The sequence below is a fragment of the Gymnoscopelus braueri genome (genome assembly GCF_963280865.1).
Source record: "Gymnoscopelus braueri genome assembly, chromosome: 21".
Lineage (NCBI taxonomy): Eukaryota > Metazoa > Chordata > Actinopteri > Myctophiformes > Myctophidae > Gymnoscopelus > Gymnoscopelus braueri.
Window position 1 is genome coordinate 29,185,888 of NC_137623.1, and position 20,602 is coordinate 29,206,489.

Consider the following 20,602-nt stretch of genomic DNA (forward strand, 5'->3'; position numbering starts at 1 on the left):
AGCCAGCTACCTGCATCTCAAACAGAGCAAGCAGCTTCTGGAGGACCACAACACTGCAGCTGAGAAAGGACACTCCACTGTCCTGCAAGGACACTCCACTGTCCTGCAAGGACACTCAGCTGTACTGCAAGGAGACAACACTGTCCTGCAAGGACACTCCACTGTCCTGCAAGGAGACAACACTGTCCTGCAAGGACTCTCCACTCTCCTGCAAGGACGCTCCACTGTCCTGCAGGGAAGCTCCACTGTCCTGCAAGGACGCTCCACTGTCCTGCAAGGACTCTCCACTCTCCTGCAAAGACAGAGTACCAGGACCAGCAGCAGAAAACGCAAACACCTCGCCACCATAAGTGACGGTGGTGGTGACAACAGCTGCAACAAGGTGGCACGTATGGAGCCCCAACCCCCCCTGCTGGTGATGGAGGAGGTTCACGACGACACAGACGTCCTGCAGGAGGATGACTTTGACGTGGCGTCTGTCGTTTTTGACGACGACCTCGGGGAGAACTGCAGCAGCTTGGAGGAGCTGGTCCTCCTTTACTGCGAGCAGGAGGCGTCCACCTCCACCTCCACCCAGGTGGAGCTGGAGCTGCAGGGGAACCAGCCAGAACCAGAACTAGAACTAGAACCAGGCAGCCAGAACCAGGCCTGTCATCCCGACCACCAGTCCTACAGTGAGCTGTCTGGTGTGACTGTGGGGTGCAGCAGCATCAGTACAGGACACCTCCACGTGTCTCAGCACCAGGACCAGCAGGCCTCCACCCTGTTCCCACAACAGCCAGAGGAGCTGGGGGTGGAGGTGTTACACCCTTGGGGGGGAATCAAGGAGATGGAGGAGCAGGCAGGCTTCTTCATGAAGATGCTGCTGTCAGGTGATCCCTACGACCCCTTTGATGGCTGTTGGAATCTTGTGATGTAATAAACAAAATGATATGATTTTAACAATAGGTTAGTTCATAATGTTTGTATTGTATATCTTTTTTTACAATCATTGTGTACTTTATATAATAGAGGTTAGAGGTTTATACAGTATATATCTTTACAATCATTGTGTACTGATATATATATTTGTAAGTGTGTTTAGGTTATATATTTTTGCGATTAGTGTGTACATTATAGAGGTGGGTGGGTGGGAGGGTATTTGGCTCATGTTCTGTTTGAATTGTTTGTATTTTAAAAATAGTATTTTTACAATGTAATTTTTTAACTAAGATTGTCTTACTTTGTATATGGCAAATAAAACTTTTAAAATGTCATTCATTGTTTGTTCTTCACTGCATGCCTGATAAAGATCTTTGACCAAAGTGTCATATTACAGTGTTCACTAAATATTGATTTCAAATTCACTGGTTTGAGTCTTAACAAAGTGTTGTTTTACTCTACTCTGGAAGGGCACCTTCTTTGAACCAAGTTATTATTGTTTATTATTAATATTATTAGGACAAGTGATCACAATTAATCAAGTTAAAAACAAAATGGAAATGGTAATATTTGTGCAAAGAAAGAACACTCAGATGCTCATCGCAATATTGTTTAATCACTTATAGAGTATATACAATTACTTTGACCGAGGTCCCTCACGGCTCTATCCTTGGCCACCTCATTTTTTCCCCTCTACACTAAATCGTTTTGCCAATCTACAAGCTTACAAACACATCACTTTATGTAACTTTCAACCAGTGTGTTGTGGTTATTATACATAGTTATGTGGGACTGTGGCTTGACCTTGTAAAATAAAGGAGTAGATGTGTAAGAATCGAATGGACAGTGTGTGAAGAACATAAAAGTCTTCCTCAGTGCAACACATTCATTGTGCAACATTTGCAGCTCAACCACCATGTTGTGAACTGGGTCATTTCTCTGGGCTGTGGAGCTGGAGACAGTAGAAACAGTAGTTAGACTGTTGTGCTGTGAGTCAAGTCCAGGTGTGTCTTGGGATTGAGTTGATTATTAAAGCATTTCTGCATCATTCTATAAAACATTTACTACAATATTCTCAAAATCAATACAAAAAAAATAATCAAGAAATCATTGTTATGTTATGACCCTGGCCTAGGGGTGCCAGGGAACAAAAACAAGGGAGACGCAGTGCAAAAAGTAACTTTAGTGTTTATTTTTAAATCAAACAGACTAGAAGTAAACAGGTGAAGTGTGGGAATCAGTAAAGTCAGTAATGTAATGCGTGTATGGATGAGTGGATGGTGTAGTGTGGGTGCGAGTGCTGTTGTATGCATTATCAAATGGAAGGAGTGCAGGCAAGGGATGTGCAAAAGTCAGGGATCTGCCAAAGCACTGGGGAGCAGGCTTTTTAAAGGGGTGTGAGCACCCGGGCCCCGGTGCTCCCCAATTAGCCTGATGACCTTCATCACTCTGCTACCCAAGTCCTAGGAACCAAATAGAAACAACAATTAGAAGGGCAAAGCAAACACAACTCATAACCTAAGTGAAACATATGAAGGTGAAATACATATAGAACTACACAACACATAACTTAATATAGGGAACCGTCAGTTACAAAAAACTAAAGAATAATAAAACATTACAAAACAAACATGTCATTTCTCACACACAACAAACAGGCCAAAAAGGTGATAAAAACTTGTAACAAAAAACAAATTCCAATGAATGTAATGAATCCAATGAATAACAACAACTGCAGCATCATGCTGCTGACTGCATCAGGTGTGATGTTGTTACCTTGTTAGCCCAGTGCAGGTACACACACACAGTAACTCTGTGGCATTACATTTGCTGTATTGTTAGTTTCTTAGCGATGTGTTTTGCTCAATGCAGTCTTTATTTTTCCCAGAAAAGATAAAATGACTGAAGCAAATCAACTGTGAAAGTCAAGCAGCATCATCAGAAGTGATGCCAGAATTTGCCTCTGGAGCTCTAACGCTGACACCAGGGTTGCCATGTCCGCTTATTATAAGCGACTTTGGGCTTATCTTTCTGTAAAGTTGCTTGTTGGTAGTTGCGGGTTGCGTTTTTTTGGGCTTGTGTCTGTTAAAGTGTACTTGCTTATTTGGGCTTGCTTCCAAACTTTGTGATTATTATTTAAAACAGTGGTTCTCAAATATTTTTATGAAAATGTTTTGTGCCACAGGGAGTATTTGTGTTGTTAGAATGTTTCAAAAATATATTCCAAATATATATTCCACATTTTATTGCAAGAGTTTTTGAAAATAGCAGATGAGCCGTTGTGAGCTTGTAGAAAGTCCTCATGTGGCCTATTTCCTCCGAGGTGGAATGGAACTTATGCCACATGTGCATGTGGCATAAGTTGTTTCTTTTTGTTTTCCTAGACCATGTTGCTTATATCTCACAAAACCTGGCAACAGGCACTCAGTCAGACACCAGAGTTTGTTGGAGCGTCAGGAACACAGAGACCAGACGCAACGCATCGTGTAAAACAAAACCTGCAAAAATACTAAACTACACGTTATAAAGGTTGGTAATTATGGTACTTACTCACATTTTTGTACTTGTTAAGATGAAATATTGTACTTTTAGGTCAGTTCAATGTTCAATCAAGTGGATTTAGGTCTTCATTCATTCATGGTGATTAATGTGTGAATACCAGCTACAACTTAATTTAGACTCTAAGGTTTAATATGATCAATACTTTATACAGATTCATTGGCTTTATATTTAATATAAGTACATTATGATAGTCTTGATCCAAGGCTAATACAGGTTCATTGGCTTTATATTTACAGAACAAAATGCCCGTTTTATATTAAAGATTGATTTAATGGTAGCGACCAGGCCACCACTAATGAAGTCAATTGGATTCACCTGTTGGACCTGGGAGACGACCGACTGACAGGCGCCACATTGTAAATGGAACTGTGGACTAACTATGTTTGATTTGAGGATTCTTATTCTGAAGTATTTTTGAGAAATTATGTAATTAAAGGCTAAGTGTGATTGGCCTGACGACGAAGGCAGCAGCCATGTTGGAAAGAAATCAGGCCTCTGCTTTCTTCACAGGTGTTACTAATTATACTGATGAAGGCTCTGTTCCATTTAGTGTAGCACAGTGGGAAACTTTTAAATATTAAATTAATATTTGTGTTAGAATGGTTCTAAGATATTCCAGATATTCACCATTTTATTGCGAGTGTTTTTGAAAGTAGCAGATGTTACCGTTGTGATTGGCCTGACGACCTCATAGGCTCTATCTATACATAGCAGTCATGTTGGAAAGAAATTAGGCCTCTTCCTTTACAGGTGTTACCAATTATACCAATGAAGGCTCTGTTCCATTTAGTGTAACACAGTGGTTCTCAAACCTTTTTAATTTCAAGGACCCCCATAACTCTGAGTGAGAGTGTACAAATGGAACCAAATGCAGGTCCATTTGGTTCCAATTGTACCCTCTCAGATTTACACACCCGTAAGGGTCCATTTGGAGCCCCCTCAAGGGTCCATTTTGAACCCCCTCAATGAACAGTGAGGCCCCCTGGACCACACTTTGAGACCCACTCACTGGTGTAGCAGAGTGTTTCCAGTGAGCCAACATGCACAATATCAGCACCCTGACTCTGTTTGACCAGAATGGAACAGAGCCTTCATTCGTATCCTTGGTAACAACTATCATAGATGTATTTTATGAAGTTTAACTAATCTGATAGTCTTGATCCAAGGCTAAGTGGTTCTCAAACTTTTAATTTCAAGGACCCCAATAACTTGAGTGTAACAAAAGGGTATTTGGTTGTTTTGTATATTCTCAGAGTTACAAACTTGTAGTGTCCATTGGAACCCTGAGGGTCCCAGGGGGGCCTGGACCCCTCTTTGAAAACTACTGATCTAGATTAGGAGATTTTGATTTTGGGAAATGCCTGTTTAATGTGAAAAGTGTTAAATCTAAGTGTTGCTGTCTGTCTGCATTCAGTTGCTGCTTGTTCTACCTATGTTTTATCATTTGTTTTTCAAATGCAGAAATTTAATACGGAGTGAAAATGACTGGACGTGCACGAGCGAGGTCCAGAGGGCGCGCACGTGGTCAGGAGACTGCAGCCCCTGGAATGGCTGCAATGGTAATGTCACTCCAGAACAGTATGACTTTAGTGTAATGGTGCATTAAATGATTTTCTATTGTCAAAATAAGTGTTAATAGCTATATTCTGATAGTTGCCGCTGCTATAGAGTTGCAGTTGTCTGTCCAGCTATTTGGTCAACAGAAAAAGCATTTTCAGGTTGGGATACCAATTTTAGCCAATCAGGAGAAAGAACTCTCATATGATGCAGGATAAACAAATGGAAGTGATGACGAAAAAAATTGCAGACAAAATTCAAAACTGGAACACTAAAGATTTAAGCTGATAAATCGGCACACTCTTAACACATCCACCGCCAGAGGTTAATCTCATAATGTACTCACCAGTGCCAAGGTGTTTTTGTTGTTTTTTTGTTTTTTTCATGTCGCCATAGATCTTGTTAAAATCCTTAAGATTGAGCCGTGAACGGTCTGTTTACATCCGCGAGATCTCCCTGTATCTCCCAGTGAAGACCGCATGTCAAACGGACTTCCATGACTGTAGTTAGAGCGGATTACGTTAAATAGTGAAATGCGAGGAGAAAAAACTACAGGAAGAGAATTGAGTTTCAGTTTCGTCTGTAGAATGGGAGCGGGCGTGATCGTCGAAACCGGATCCCAAATAATTCTATTTCCTGTCATCAAACCGGAAACGGAAGTGGATCAAAAAAATTCCGAAAGTGCACCCGGACCGCGCATGCGCGAAAAGACCGCAGCCCGTAGGACTACGGGCTCGGCGCTTAACCGTTGGATTTAACGGCCCGTAGAACTACGGGCCCGGCGGTAAAGGTGTTAACATTACATACAATGTGGTATTGTGAAAAATGGGAGTACTTAATAACGCAGTGACATCAATGTGTGTTTTCTTCAGACCTCGGCTGAAGAAGCAGCAGCAGCAGCAGCTGTTCCTCCACCTGTGGAGGGTGAGCTGCCAGGCAGAGGAAGACAGAAAAGTGCCCCAGGAGCTGTTGCAACTACAGAAGGTGCAGTCTGAACCCAATCTCACATAGGCCTAAACTTTGTTGCTTTTCATTGATTCTTAAAACATTTCATTATTCAAATGTGCATGGAAAAGTTGAGTAGTAGTAATAATGCATAGTAATGCTTGGTTAATGTAATCTCAAACATGTTGGAGTGGCAGGATCCTGTAGTTTGCAATAACATGAATGGATTTAAGGCTGCAACAAAAAAACGTTGAAATCTTTTTTGAAATGACCAATCCTGCCTGCTGATGACTAGTAACTAGTAGCCAGTTTTAGAAAGTGTCCACAGCCCTCCTTTGAAACAGTGAGTAGACCGAAATTGTGTCATCTTATTATGAGCATTAGTGCGGACCATTTATATGAAGATAGGTTGAAAATGGGCGAAGTGGTCCTTTAAGCAGAAGGAAAGTCATTTGTAACTTGTGGTGTTTTGGGGGTTATTCCTTTAGAGGAAGTGCTGCAGATCTCGGGGGGTTTCCAGAAGGTGAAGATTGGAGAAAGAGGTCGCCGCCGTGATTTTTCCGATGCAGGAGTCCACACCAGACAGGCGATGGAGCATGTCAGAGAATCAAAGTCTGGTCTGTATATGACATGGCCAATTGGCCATGTTTACAATGATGTAGAAATGACATTGTTCTAATACACAGAAGCTGCACAATCCTTATTCGCAAGCAACTTGGAGGCTAGCTGCATCTAAGTTGCAATTCCCTCCACTGACAGCCCATTCATAAACAGAAAAGTCCCATCTGAATGTATTAAATTATGATAAACTCACCAATATTGCACCTTATCCTTCGTTTCACAGTTGTCATGTTATGAGCAAGTTTTTGTCAAACTCTTTGCACAAATAACAGAAAAGGCTTGAACCTTGACAGAAGGACATTGAGGCAAAAACAAATTGCACAGTGAAAAAAGGTGACATAGAAGTTACACAAGTTTTGTTCCTCAGACCATCAACACTGAATGCAGGTTTAATGTTGGCTATAAGCAGGCAGTCAGCCCATTACTGGTAACCAATCATAATGAATTGTGTGCCATCAATCAGCCCACCATCCCTGTTTTGGTCAAAGGTTCTGCAAGGAAATTAGTATAAACACATACATTCCATACAGTTAACAAACATGGAATCAATCCTATATCATCATATCACTCTTAGCGAAGAGATGACAATCTTATTTACAAGTCATCTATACAACTTACTACAATACAACTGTAAAAGTATTGACCTGACCATAGTATTTGATGAAGATATAATGCTTAAGGGGCACAGTAACTGTAAAATATATATGTTTTTGCATCCAAAGAACCTCAACGTCTTCTGTGTGTGCAAGCCAATGCTATTTGTGGACTTAAATGCTGGCCTCTAATACCTGGCTTAAGTAAACCTTGAGTTTAGAGCGCAAACTTTTCTACTTTATTGACGTGTTCGAGTTGGGAAGTGCTCGTTTTAAATCACTGAACCACCTCTTTCTGAACTGCACGTATGATCGCCCCTCAAAACGAACACTTAGAATCAATGCTGCACAGAGTTTGACAGAAAATTCACAACATACCAAATGTGCCACGTTGTTAGCTTGTAGATCTATGTTCGCTGAATGTTCACCTATTATAACATGGCCAACATAGGGATGCTTGGGCTCATGTAGTTAAAAGGGTGAATTGACTGTTTTTTAAAATGAACCTTCTGTTGAGAATGTGAAAATCTGACAAACTTTCCCACTGTGTGCTTTGTTTGAGACCTTCACAGTATAGTCCACACCTGCAAACATGAGAACCAAAATATACCGCCATACATTCATGCATTTCATTTTTCTCTTTTGTTTTACCACTTTGTATTCACTACTTGCTTTCCCAGGCACCACTGGCTCTGCCATTCAGTTGAAAGCCAACTTCCTGCGGATCATATCCCGTCCCCAGTGGGCTCTCTATCAGTACCATGTGGACTACAGCCCTCCCATGGAGTCACGCCGCCTGCGTAGTGCCCTTCTCTATCAGCATGATGAGGCGCTTGGCACGGCACGCTCCTTCGATGGGGCCCTCCTCTTTCTGCCTCGCAGACTTCACAACAAGGTACTCCTTTTCTAAAAATGACTAAAATCCAAACGGTCACATCTCACATGGAACAGATGAGTACTTTTAAGTGCAGAAGCATTTCAAAAGTACAATATTTGTCTTCGAAACCACCACCACTGCAGCCCTACTGATGATCTCTTCACTTGTGTGTAGGAGACAGTGTTGCACAGTGAAACCCGGATGGGAGAGAAGGTCAGAATAACGGTTACACTGACCAATGAGCTGCCCCCCACCTCACCAGCCTGCCTTCAGTTCTACAACATCATCTTTAGAAGGTCTGTCCTACACTTCACTGTTCAAATGCAGCTCATTTCCAATATGGGAGTATTTAGATTTGCCATGTAAGAGAAAAATGTTGTCACTGCCAGGCAGAAACTTTGTATGTCTGAAACGGTTACTTTTCAGGAACTGGGGGGGGGGGGGGAGTGTTCCAGTGGATCCAATGAGTCACAATTGGCTTTTTTCACTACTTGATGGCGTGATGCTCTTGTATGATGTAAAGCATTAATTTACAAAAAAACATACAAAATTTGAAATATGGAGACACAAGGTTTCTGTCCGACATTAACAATATGCTGCACTGAATGAGCATTTTAGGACCATGGGTTTGATACAGTTGAGAGTATTGGTGTGACTTGCGTCGTCAAAGTGAAGTTCATGATATAACTGTCTTTTGTGCTTCAAACTACATAGACGACACACTTGTTGGCATAAGAACTAAAAACGGGAGCATAAGAACTGCACATTTAAGAACTAGAAGTCTTAACTGGAAAAATACTGGGTGGCAAAGTGAATGAGCAACGCTCATCCCTCCTTCAGTACACATTAAATGCCTCAAGGCAGCTAACCCCTAGCCTCGATCTCCAGGCTTTTATTGTTTAGTTTTGCTAAAAAATAAAAGCCTGGAGGAGCGTGTCGGTGTACCCGGTATAGGAAGTGTTTCATTTCCCCAACGGGTTGACGGACAGATCGGTGAACCAATGGGATCAGGCGCAATCTCTCCGCACCTATACACCCGCCCCTCTATACACGAAAACAGGAGTGCTAGTGCAGCCTAGCTAACCCCCAACTGCCCCAGTCCTGGCTGTAACTGTATACAAAATGAGAATAACTATCAGTGTGAATCAGGGTGCTGGTAAAACGTTTGCTCAGTGAACATAATGTTAACTAAAAAACTCTGTGCATGACTGCTCCTTCACTTAACATTCCGTCAAATTAGTTCACTCTCCATTTCGTCTGTCGGGTGAGAAACGTGTCCAAAACTGTCGAAAAAAATTACCCGTGTTCAAATGTATCCAATATTGTTGTTATTTAGGCACAAGGTCTAGTTGATCATTTTTATTGATTCAATATTTAAAAAACCTGCAGACACTAACTATAAAAGTTTTAAACATCTAGTGGAAATAGCTGATTTATGATCTGTTATTTTCTTTTGTGTAGTAGAGCATTGGTATATAAGAGAAAACTCATAGAATTTAGAAATAAGGAGATGCATGGTTTCTGCCGACAGCAGCGATTTAAACATTGAACTTGATACTTGTGGAATTCATTAGGATCCTGAGAATGCTGAACATGCAGCAGATTGGACGGCACTACTACAACCCCAATGACCCACTGAACATCCCACAGCACAGGTACTGTATGAATCTCACTCATCTTGTCTTGTACAGCAGGGTTCTTCAACCTTTTCATGTCAAGGACCCCCAAATTGATGTATTTGGCCGCTCCAGATTTGGTGGTGACCATATTTGCGGAATTTTGTTCACAAACTGCAAACGTACAGTAGTAACTTGCTATTGATAGCTGAAGATTGAACGGGTAGGAAAATACCGTAATTGAGACCATCTTTCTCTCCAAAGATTGACGATCTGGCCTGGCTACCAATCCACCATCTTGCAGTTCGAGGCGGGCATCATGATGTGTGCCGATGTGAGTCACAAGGTGCTGCGCAGTGAGACTGTGCTGGACTTCATGACCAACCTCAAGCAGCAGTGTCCAATGCAGCACTTCAAAGAGGCCTGCACCAAGGAGCTGGTCGGCCTCATCGTCCTCACAAAGTAAACGGAAGCGCCACACTTGCTCTACTCAACACTTAACGCCCGTGGGAATGTCGCAGATGAGCTTAGTAGCTGTGTTGTATTTGTGATTGACAGAAATCTGACAGAAATGACTGCTGTGGAAAGTAGCGCATGTTGATAACAAAGTTTTATTCTAGCGGTTGTCTGTGTAAAATTAACCCCAGTTGAGTAACGTGCAATCTAACTAATATACGGACACAGAGCCTCTTGTTTTCTCTAGGCCCCCTGTCAACCATTGCTGCTGGAAATGGCTCCCCTACAGCGATATATTAATAGGTCTGCATTTAAGAGATTACAAACATGATCAACCTACAGTATGAATAAACAAAATCAGTGTTTGTGCTGAGGAACTATTGTGGATTTAGTGACACACACACCACACCAACAGTCAGCAGCAGTGCTTGACAGGCAGCCAAGAGAAACGGACAGACTTGAATTTCCATTTATTACAGCTTGATTGTACTCTGTACACAATCTAAACATTTGAGCCTGTCCACCAAAGCATTTCTTCCCAGTTGAAACGCAAGGTACTCACCTAAAAATGTTTTTAACACTAGGCAAGCAGGCAAAAACGGCACATGTGAACATTTTCACCTGAAATGAATACTAAATGCGGTGTGTCTATGTCACCAGAAACGTCAGAATTTGTTTTTTACATTCCTCAGGTACAACAACAAAACGTACAGGATTGATGACATTGCATGGGATCACACTCCGAACAACACGTTCACCAGGGCAGACACTGAGATCTCCTTCAAGGACTACTACAAGACTGTAGGTGTTAGTGCTGGGAACGATTGTACCGCTTCAGTTGTAGGGAATGCTGACACTATCGATTTTTTTCTTAGCTATTATTCTATTGATTACTTTTTAGATTAATCGATGTACAGTGTATATTCTTTATATATCAACAAATTAATTAACCACTTAAGCCCTGTTTTATACTGTATTGCATTAGTCAAAATATCAGATCTACAAGCTCACAACACGTATCGTGATGTTGGAACGTTTTTTTTAATGTTTTCTTATATCATTGTAAGGCAAAAATGCTCAAAAACACAACATGCCCAAAATAGGGATTGATTATTAATAGATATTTTAAATGTAATAATGGATTGGTTTGTGAACTGTTGCTCCCCTAGTCTACACTTAACAAATTATTGAATATTTCTTGAAGCAATATAGCCTGGACATCCGGTGCAGTGACCAGGCACTGTTGGTCAGCCAGCTGAAGAAGCAGCGGGGTCCTTCTGGAGGACCTCCCCCTGGACCAGCCATGCTGATCCCAGAACTCTGCTTCCTTACAGGTATGCCAGCTCCTCTGCTCTGCTCTGCTCTGCTCTCAAAGGGAAAACATAACCATCTTAATACATCAGTGGTTCTCAATGAAGAGGGTTCCAGGGGGTACCCAAAACAAATTTGTTTAACCACCTAAAATGTATCTTAAATAGGATATTTAATAGGCGATCACAACGCATCGTAGATGCGATGCGTTGTGAGCTTTTAGATCAGCTATTTTCAGGGGGGGGAGGGGGAGAGAGACCTAGTTTTGAAAGATTTTGTATGGGGTCCCTGGCACAAAATATTTTCAAATGGTGTTTGGGGGTCCTTGACATGAAAAAGTTTGAGAACACTGAGTCAGTGTATTAAGATGCTTTGAACCAAAGCTGCTTCAAAGCCGTGTTTGACTCTGAGATGTAGTGGAGTAGAAGTATACAGTATCTAAAAATGAAGTATACAGTATCTAAAAATGGACTCAAGTAAAGTACCTCAAAATTGTACTTAAGTAGAGTACTTGAGTAAATGTTACTTTCCAACCACTGAAAACAAACCGGCGCTGCCCACAGGTCTGACTGACAAGATGCGTGCTGACTTCAACATCATGAAGGACCTGTCCGCTCAGACCAGACTGACCCCTGAGCAGAGAGAAGGTCGCCTCAAACAGTTTGCCGGAAACATTCATGGGTAGGTCACACACATTACCATGTTTTGCTGATGTGTACAACAGTGGTTTCCAGCCTTTTCTGGATCAGGGTCCACTTGTGTCAAGTGTTCAAGGCCCACCCATCTGACCACTTAAAGGGCAAGACTACTTTGGTAGAGGTTTTGGTTGTGTAGTTGCCTTGCCATGGTGTAACTCCATTGATTGGAAATTCATAATTCAAAATATGTCCCTCATTGACTTAAAGGGGAATTTTGCCCCACAGTTTTCTTACCTTTTCTATGATTTTATGATGGGACAGTAGAAAAATGTCATAACTCGATCCTGGGTCCGCCACAGCTAAAAACGCGCGCCAATAGGCCTTGCGCTAGATCGCATATTTTGATAGCTTTTAATTTTTTGGGTGAGATCTGATGTTCATAGTGACACTAGAACACTATGCAACGTGATTGTCTTGAATGCGCCCCACCGAAGTCTTGCTAGATGAGATTTCAATCTTGTCTAGCGAGACTTACGGTAAATTTTTCTACCGTACCATTCATCCTAGGATACCATAACATCATAGAAAAGGTAAGAAAACCGTGGGGCAAAACTCCCCTTAACATGGTATGGTAAAACAGCTCTCAAAGGTCACTCTTTTAGCCCGTAAACTAACACAAAGCTGATTCAGACAATATAGAACATCACCAAACCCAGTACTGTTACTTGTTTGAATAGAAATGTCAACTTCCTGCTGATTTTACTATTTGAAGATCAGGAGCCGCGGATCCAGTCCGGGTTTTCCTCTTAATAAAAATAGCAAAATCAACAGAAAGTTGACATTTCTATTAAAAAAACAAACGGTGCTGGGTTTTGTGATGATCTTTATTGTCTGAATCAACTTTGTTTGCGTTAGTTTATGTGCTAAAAGAGTGACTTTTATGGCTTTTTTAGCGCACATGTAAGTCTTTGAGGAGCATTTTTTTAATTGCCAATTTCTAGTCAATGGAGCAATTATGTTTGATTTCTTGTCCACCTTGGAGTTACATCATGGCAACAACCCAAACCTCTACCAAAGTGGTCTTGCCCTTTAACACGGCAAGTGTTAAGTGGTCAGATGGTGGGCAGCGTGCATTTTCAGAGCATGTTTATTTTAATCAATCGATTTTGTTCTGGCTTGGATCAATGTAACTAACGTAGTATACTATAAGTTCTTATTCATCAATATCACAATGAAAACAAAATTTGTAAATGTATTTTTTTATATAAATACTTTTATATCAATGTGATCATTAAAATCTTTTTTATTATTTTAGTTAACTCTAATAACCTTGTCCTGTTTTTAGGAACACTGAAGCCCAGGCGGAGCTGAATACCTGGGGACTCAACTTCGATAAAGAGCTCCTGAACATAAAGGGCAGAGTCCTTCAATCTGAGAGGATTTTCCAGGGCTCCCGTTCGGTATAAAAGCAAAACAAATTGCTCTCAGGTTTTGTCCGGAAACGTGCAAGTCAGGAAGAATATAGAAAATAATCTGTCCGACTCCTTTCCCATCTATAAGAAGAAGAAAAGATATAGTCTTAGTACCGATATTTAACCTTATGTAACTCTTAATATTATTTTTTGTTAATAATCTTCAGCCAAAGTGTTTATCAAAAGTCATGAGTCAAACAAGGTCTCATGTAAAACCTGTGCAGAATGTTGTTGTTAAGCAGTTGAGTCAAACTTGGCTATTGCTTTTTGTTTTCAACACAGTTTGACTACAACCCCATGCAAGCTGACTGGTCCAGGGAGATGAAAGGGCTTCCTATCATCAAGGCCCCCCCACTGCAGAAATGGGTGGTGTTCTGCACCAGACGCAATGCCAACGACGCCCAGACCCTTGTACAGACCTTGGGCAAGGTCTCAGGTCCTTTGGGCATTCATGTGGACAGACCCACCATGTGAGTTATTTACGTTGGAAGTTGATCATTAACCACATGTCAATATCAGTATCAAATAAATGCATAACGACTAGCAAGTAGTGTAAGCAATAATCAATTTTAAAACATCCGTTGTTAAAAATAGCCTGCTATACATCAGTCATGTTGTTTAAAGACGGGGTGCCGTGATTTTCAGTGATTTCCCCCCCCCCCCAAAACATAATCATCAGGTATTATGGTTACACTAGGAGGAAGATTTTTTTCAAAAAAGTGTACAGAAATTGTTAAAATTAAGTTTTTATGTGGACACGCCTCCAGTTCATTAGGTATACCTGGTTCTCACCTTAGCACCTCCTCCACCACCTTAGCACCACCCACCAGTCCTAGTCCCTCCTTCTCCTCATGCCCACACCTGTTGTGTTATGATAATGAGGGGGAGGGTATAATTTTACTATGTCACTAAAGCGCTGTTTTTCTATTGGCACGTTTGACCCTCAAGGTTTCAGCCTCCAGGTAGAAACTCAAAATAGTCAGAGAAGACATAAAACACCATAAAAAAACACCAGGGGGCTTATTGAAGTTCTATCAACCTCATAGAGACACATGAAAAACAGAAAAAGTGCAAAACCATGGCACCACTTCTTTAAGACAGATGTTGGGTTCATTGTTTACCTGGTATGCTAGTTATATTGGGACTATACTGTTCTGCATTCTGTATACAGGATGTGATTATTTACCTTGTTTAACCCATTTTGGGCGGGAACCCCTATTGTTGTAACTATACCTTTCAAGACGGGAACCCCTTTTGGGATTTCTGTTGCTATGTACAGTATATAGCAACATAATTTTTTTGTAATTTTTGAATACATATTTGAAGTTTTTCAGAAAACTTAGGTCAGGATTTAGAAGCCGTTTTTAGAATTGGCCTCAGGTCTAAATGGGTTAAAGACTAGAATTAATGCTTGATCTGGATAAGAGCGTTCCTAAATGCTTAAATTGTACATTTGTCCTGTTGTGAAGTACTTTGGCAGACCCTGCAACTGTATGTTAGATTTTTTTTTTAATATACAACTCTCAAATGCGTACTTTGCACACAGTTCAGCGTTGACAGGTTAAACAATTGTTTCCTTTTTTAAAGGGTGGAATATGATGACCGGCAGGAGGCGCTCCTAAAAGCCTTGCAGCAAAATGTAACGCAGGAGACCCAGATGGTAAGTGACTAAAAACTCGGATCTAACCTTTTTTATTAAGTCTGGAAACTGAAACATAATTATACTTAATTGTACGATGGTGTTGCAGCAACACTGTTGTTCACAGACAATAGCCAATCTACAATCTCACTACGCATGGTGTTGTATAATTATAACAATCATTAGTTAAACCAATCCAACTATAAGATATGAAGAATAAACCTCAGCAACAAACCAAAGCAAACAAAGCAGAGTCTGTCTGTGGATCCGCAGAGCCTAAGCAAGCTGTTGTTAAGAGTTTTTGCGAAGCGCAGAGTAGGAGAGAAATAACGCAGTAGCAACTGGTGCACTTAAATGAGCTTATTAATATAAATGTACATTTAGGTTCTTAAATTAAACACCTAAGACAGGGCGCCACCGCCAAGTTAAAGGTAGGGGAAACGCTGGACATGGCAGATTCTGACTGATCAAAACCACTGCCGTTGTGGGTAATAGATAATCCTCAGAAGCACTTGCATTGTAATTGAATGAGCCACAGCCCATAATTAACTCGGTGACCTGTGTTTACCCTTAATATTAACATGGAACTGTTGTTGGTATTGTCATTTGGTCTATTCTCATAGGTGGTTGTGGTCCTCCCCAGCAATAAGAAGGACAAATACGACAGCGTCAAGAAGTACCTCTGTGTGGACTGCCCTACCCCCAGTCAGTGTGTGTTGTCTCGCACCCTCGGCCGCCCACAAGCCCTAATCACCATCGCCACCAAGATTGCACTGCAGATGGCCTGCAAGATGGGAGGAGAGCTGTGGTCACTCGAGATCCCCGTTAGTGCCCCTGTCACACAATACATTTAAGTTGTGAGAAGTGCATAAATTGAGTGTGGGGGGGGGGGCAGGCATTCAGTTGGGGATATGACTTCAAATTCAATATCACGATTATTCCTATGTCTCGTATATTTACGATTAATGAACGATGTAGATGGGAAAATTTGGCTATTGTATGTCACCATTATACAACAAAGTATATTACAGGGTTAAGTGGTTAATCAGACTAATTGATTTAGTGTATTATCAAATCTGTAAGAATTTAAATTAAAACAATTCTGCATCTTGATTATTTGATCAACCTACATGAACAAGTTTAAGTCAGTTATTGGTATTCCTCCCTGTTTTTGCAGCTCAAGCAGCTGATGATTGTGGGAATCGACTGTTACCATGACACCGTTGCTGGAAAGAGGTCCATTGGTGCCCTGGTGGCCAGTCTGAACCAGGGCATGACCAGGTTAGTATGTAGAGTCACCTCAGTCTTACCCTGTGCTCAGTCACAGCGCCAGTAGCCTCGGAAACCCATGCCTTTTTTTTTGTGTTTCAAAAGGAAAAAAAGGCTGGGCGAACCATGCAGGAACGCTGGTCTTAGGACCTTGTTATCTCCTAACCAATCAGAGTGCAGAGGGGCGTCGCTCTAACTTTGGTGACGTCAGCGTGCTCCGTGCACAGGCCGGGGGGGGAGGGGGGGAGGCGGGGTCATAGATTGGTGAAGCAATAGGAAGCGCCGCAGGATCCGCCCTTCAAGACCATCGATTGGGCTCGTTCTTTCAGTCACAGCGCCAGTGATTTTGTCTGTGTGTTTACAAGTTAAGGCCTATTCATACTCGACGTAAGACCCTTAAGTAAGCATAAGGAACGGAGGGGGAGACCAAAAAAGGGAGGGGGGATTGGGGGTTTGTCCGTCGACTATGTCATCCGTCAGGTTGAGCTCTGAGCTCAACCTGACGTACCTGACGTACGTTCACTGCTTCCCTCTGGAGGATGAATAGCCTCTTGGCCCTAATCACGCATAAGAAACGTGTCAAACTATGAATGCACTGACGTAAAGAACGTACCAGCTCCTCACCCCCGACGTACGTCAATACCCATCTCCGTCTAGTATGTACGCCACTTTACTGTCACTAAAGCTAGCTTGTGGGTGTCATTAACGCACTGTAGTTTGGACGAAGCGGAGTGTTGAAGAGCAATGTTGGCTTGTCTGGAAGCGATCTATAATTAATCTAGCTCACTGTGGCCTGCTATAGAAATGAATGACTGCCAGTCACTAGACGCTGCTGGTATTAGATGTTGTACTGAAGTGTTAAACATTCAAAGAAAAAAAAAACTCTGTTTCTTGGTGCTGAGCCAAACTGTAAAAACAAAGCGGGGGCTCTGATGAGCAAAGCATATAATTCAAAGCATATAATTAACATTTTGGGTATTTAGGAGACAGGTCTTACACATGTAGCTGTAGAACCAATAGTAAGGAGGTCAGAAACTTGGTGGTGGTGTCCTAAAATATTCAAATGTCTGTGCTGTTGAATAGGTGGTACTCCAAGTGTGTTCTGCAGGACAGAGGACAGGAACTCATGGATGGATTGAAAATGGCCTTCGTCGGTAAGTTGGGTTCATAAATGTTCTGCACTTCTGTTCATTCAAAAGCCGACTCTGTGCCTCCATTCATCAGATTTCAGCCTAGTATTTCTGAGACTACGGCTGCAACTATCAGATTATTTTCTTTGCGATTATTCTATCGATTGCCTTTTTGATTAACCGAATAGAAGCACGTTTGTATGTGTATATAAAAAAACTATAACCACTTGTTTTATAATTGAGTGAAAATAGTAGCTCTACAAGCTTGTAGATTGCAATTTTAAGGTTTTTTGAAAGTTTTCGCATATGACATGCTCAAAATGGGGATCGATTACCAATTGATTATTCGACGACTGTATAGATTATTTTTAAATCGATAAGTTCGATTAACTGTTGCACTCCTATCTGAGATGTAATGTTTTTTTTTTTTTTTCAGGTGCTCTCAAATCATTCTACAAGTTCAACAACCAGTTGCCCGCCCGCATCATTGTGTTCAGAGATGGAGTAGGAGATGGCATGCTGTCCACTGTGGTTGACTATGAGGTTCCCCAGCTGCTGGCTTCCATCAAATCCATGGGAACAGACTACGTGTAAGAACCTTATTTGTCCAAAGTCTTCTGCATTATCCAGACCAGTGGTTTTTCCTAGGAAGAGCATTGTTGGCTTTGATTCTAGTCATCTAACCAAGGAACCTTTTGTATACATGAATGTATATGACAGAAAATAGTTGAGAACCACAAATCCAAACTTTAATGGCATTATGGCTCGGCTGTTAAAACACTGGTTACCATAATATCAGCTACAAGTAATGGTTGTAGACATACGAGGTTTCTACCGACAGCAATGAGGTGCACTATGAAATGCTAAAAACGGTTTGTGGGTTTCTGGTCTCCAACTATAACCTTGTCCTCTGTTCTAGGCCCAAGTTGACTATGGTGGTGGTGAAGAAGCGCATCTGCACGAGGTTCTTTGCCTTCCTCAATGGCAAGTTGTCCAACCCTCCCCCTGGAACTGTTGTTGACACAGATGTCACCAGGCCTGAGTGGTAAGTTTTGGACATGCAGTACAATGTTTCCACCAGTATTAAACAATTAGATACCCACATGAGGGTCGATTAGAACATTTAGAAGTGGTTTTGTTTCATCTCCTTCCATCTTCATCCTTTAACAAAAGAATGGTTGCAATTTTACTCCCAGGTACGACTTCTTCATTGTGAGCCAGGCCGTTCGCATGGGAAGTGTCTCCCCTACCCACTACAATGTGGTGTACGACACCAGCGGACTGAAGCCGGACCACATGCAGCGACTGACCTACAAACTCTGCCACATGTACTACAACTGGCAGGTAAGCTGGCCTGTCTCACCTAAAGACAGCGATGACATAAGAATCTTACCAACATATAATGTTTCCCTGTATTTTGCTTTTCAGGGGATCATCCGCGTTCCGGCTCCCTGCCAGTACGCACACAAGCTGGCTTTCCTTGTGGGTCAGAGCATCCACAGGCAGCCCAGCGTCCACCTGGATGAGTACCTCTTCTACCTGTAACCTTGACGACTACCTCTACACCTGATGACTACCTCTTCTGCCTGTTACCCTGACGACTACCTCTTCTACCTGTTACCCTGATGACTACCTCTTCTACCTGTTACCCTGACGACTACCTCTTCTACCTGTGTACCCCCGACGACTACCTCTTCTACCTGTAACCCTGACGACTACCTCTTCTACCTGTAACCCTGCACACACACCGCCACTGACTGTAGCTGTATCACTGTCGCCTACACTTGTTACCTTCCGTAACTTGAAACTTTACAGAAACGTTTTTTTGTTTTGTTTGCGTTTCTATTGTAACCAGAACCACCCCTTTGGAGGAATGTACGTCAAGGTATGCTCAATGCGTGAGCTTGTATTTCGGCCATTTTCACTAGTTGTGAAGGTTTTTGAAAGCCTTTGATTTTTTTTGCCTAATGACATACCCCAAACTCGATTTATTAATCGATTGTTTTATTAAGCTATTGATAATTCTTTTTTTTTATAATCGATTAGTTCAGTTAAGTGTTGCAACCCCAATCTCAAATGATGCGGCAGTTTTATCATTGTATAGATTTATGTTTCTGGGTAGGGGGTTCAAACCTTTCCCCATTTTCCTTTGTGATGGCTTTTTACTAGCTGCAAATAGTATTTTGACCAGAGTACTATCCCGTATTTGTATTTTCCTCTGTGCGATAACACAGAGTATAAGGTAGCTCATAGGAACATGTCCCTGTATCTTTTATAGCATCTTGTGTATCATTTAAAAAAACAATACTTGGTGACATTTCCAGAATATGTGAATTGTCCACATCTAACCCACCTACCTAAGTGGATGTGCTAAGGAAAGATGCTGGTGCGGAAAGAATTTAATCACACCATTCACTTTTGAAGGGATTCTTTAATTTCCTTGGTATAATAGTTGTAGGTATCAAAAATAATTTGTTAATTCTAATCATTATATTCTGGAAGCTCTCCACCTGTTAATCGTTCTCTGAACAGACTAATTAGCTCTGGGGTTACAACAGTTCATTACAGTAAGGACTTATCTGACATGGTTACGGTGTGTACTCTTATTTTATTATTTTTGTCCTGCATAATGCATATATTGTTGTATATTGTTGTAAATTTTGTTTTTTATTGATGATTCTTTTAAGTGTCTTATACCCTGCTATATCTACAGTAGTGTTTTGAGTTTTCCTCACGGGACCAATAAAGGTCTGTCTTATTTCGTTTTAATTGAGAAAATCCCCAATAAAAGTGTGAAATGCCCAAATTGCAGTCATGTGATGCATCCTATATTAAAACTGGCTTAAGGGAGGACCAGCCGGCGGGAGAGTGGGCCGAAAAAGAAGCCAAAGTACAAGCACAAACCATAGGGCTCAAGTAATGTTTTACAAGTGGCTTAACAAAAAAATATTATATATATTGTTGCTGTAGTAGGCCAAATATTACTCATACATTC

General features: G+C 41.4%; 1 protein-coding gene across 2 annotated transcripts; it reads left to right on the forward strand.

The window, feature by feature from the left end:
* Nucleotides 1-4,964: 4,964 nt before the first annotated feature.
* LOC308076840 (piwi-like protein 1) lies at nucleotides 4,965-19,152 on the forward strand (the record flags this gene model as incomplete). 2 transcript variants are annotated; one of them, XM_080417343.1, is made up of 20 exons in its annotated part: nucleotides 4,965-5,061; nucleotides 5,938-6,024; nucleotides 6,474-6,602; nucleotides 7,880-8,094; nucleotides 8,251-8,372; nucleotides 9,651-9,731; nucleotides 9,957-10,154; nucleotides 10,841-10,949; nucleotides 11,353-11,482; nucleotides 12,023-12,140; nucleotides 13,443-13,557; nucleotides 13,852-14,039; nucleotides 15,157-15,229; nucleotides 15,832-16,032; nucleotides 16,386-16,489; nucleotides 17,561-17,631; nucleotides 18,044-18,197; nucleotides 18,527-18,652; nucleotides 18,804-18,951; nucleotides 19,036-19,152. In XM_080417343.1, 20 exons carry the CDS (start codon nucleotides 4,965-4,967, stop codon nucleotides 19,150-19,152), a joined length of 2,583 nt encoding a protein of 860 aa, XP_080273469.1. The 2 variants fall into 2 exon arrangements, with proteins under 2 accessions (XP_080273469.1, XP_080273468.1); XM_080417342.1 differs by having other exon boundaries at nucleotides 4,965-5,042; nucleotides 5,913-6,024.
* Between the last annotated feature and the right edge of the window lie 1,450 nt (nucleotides 19,153-20,602).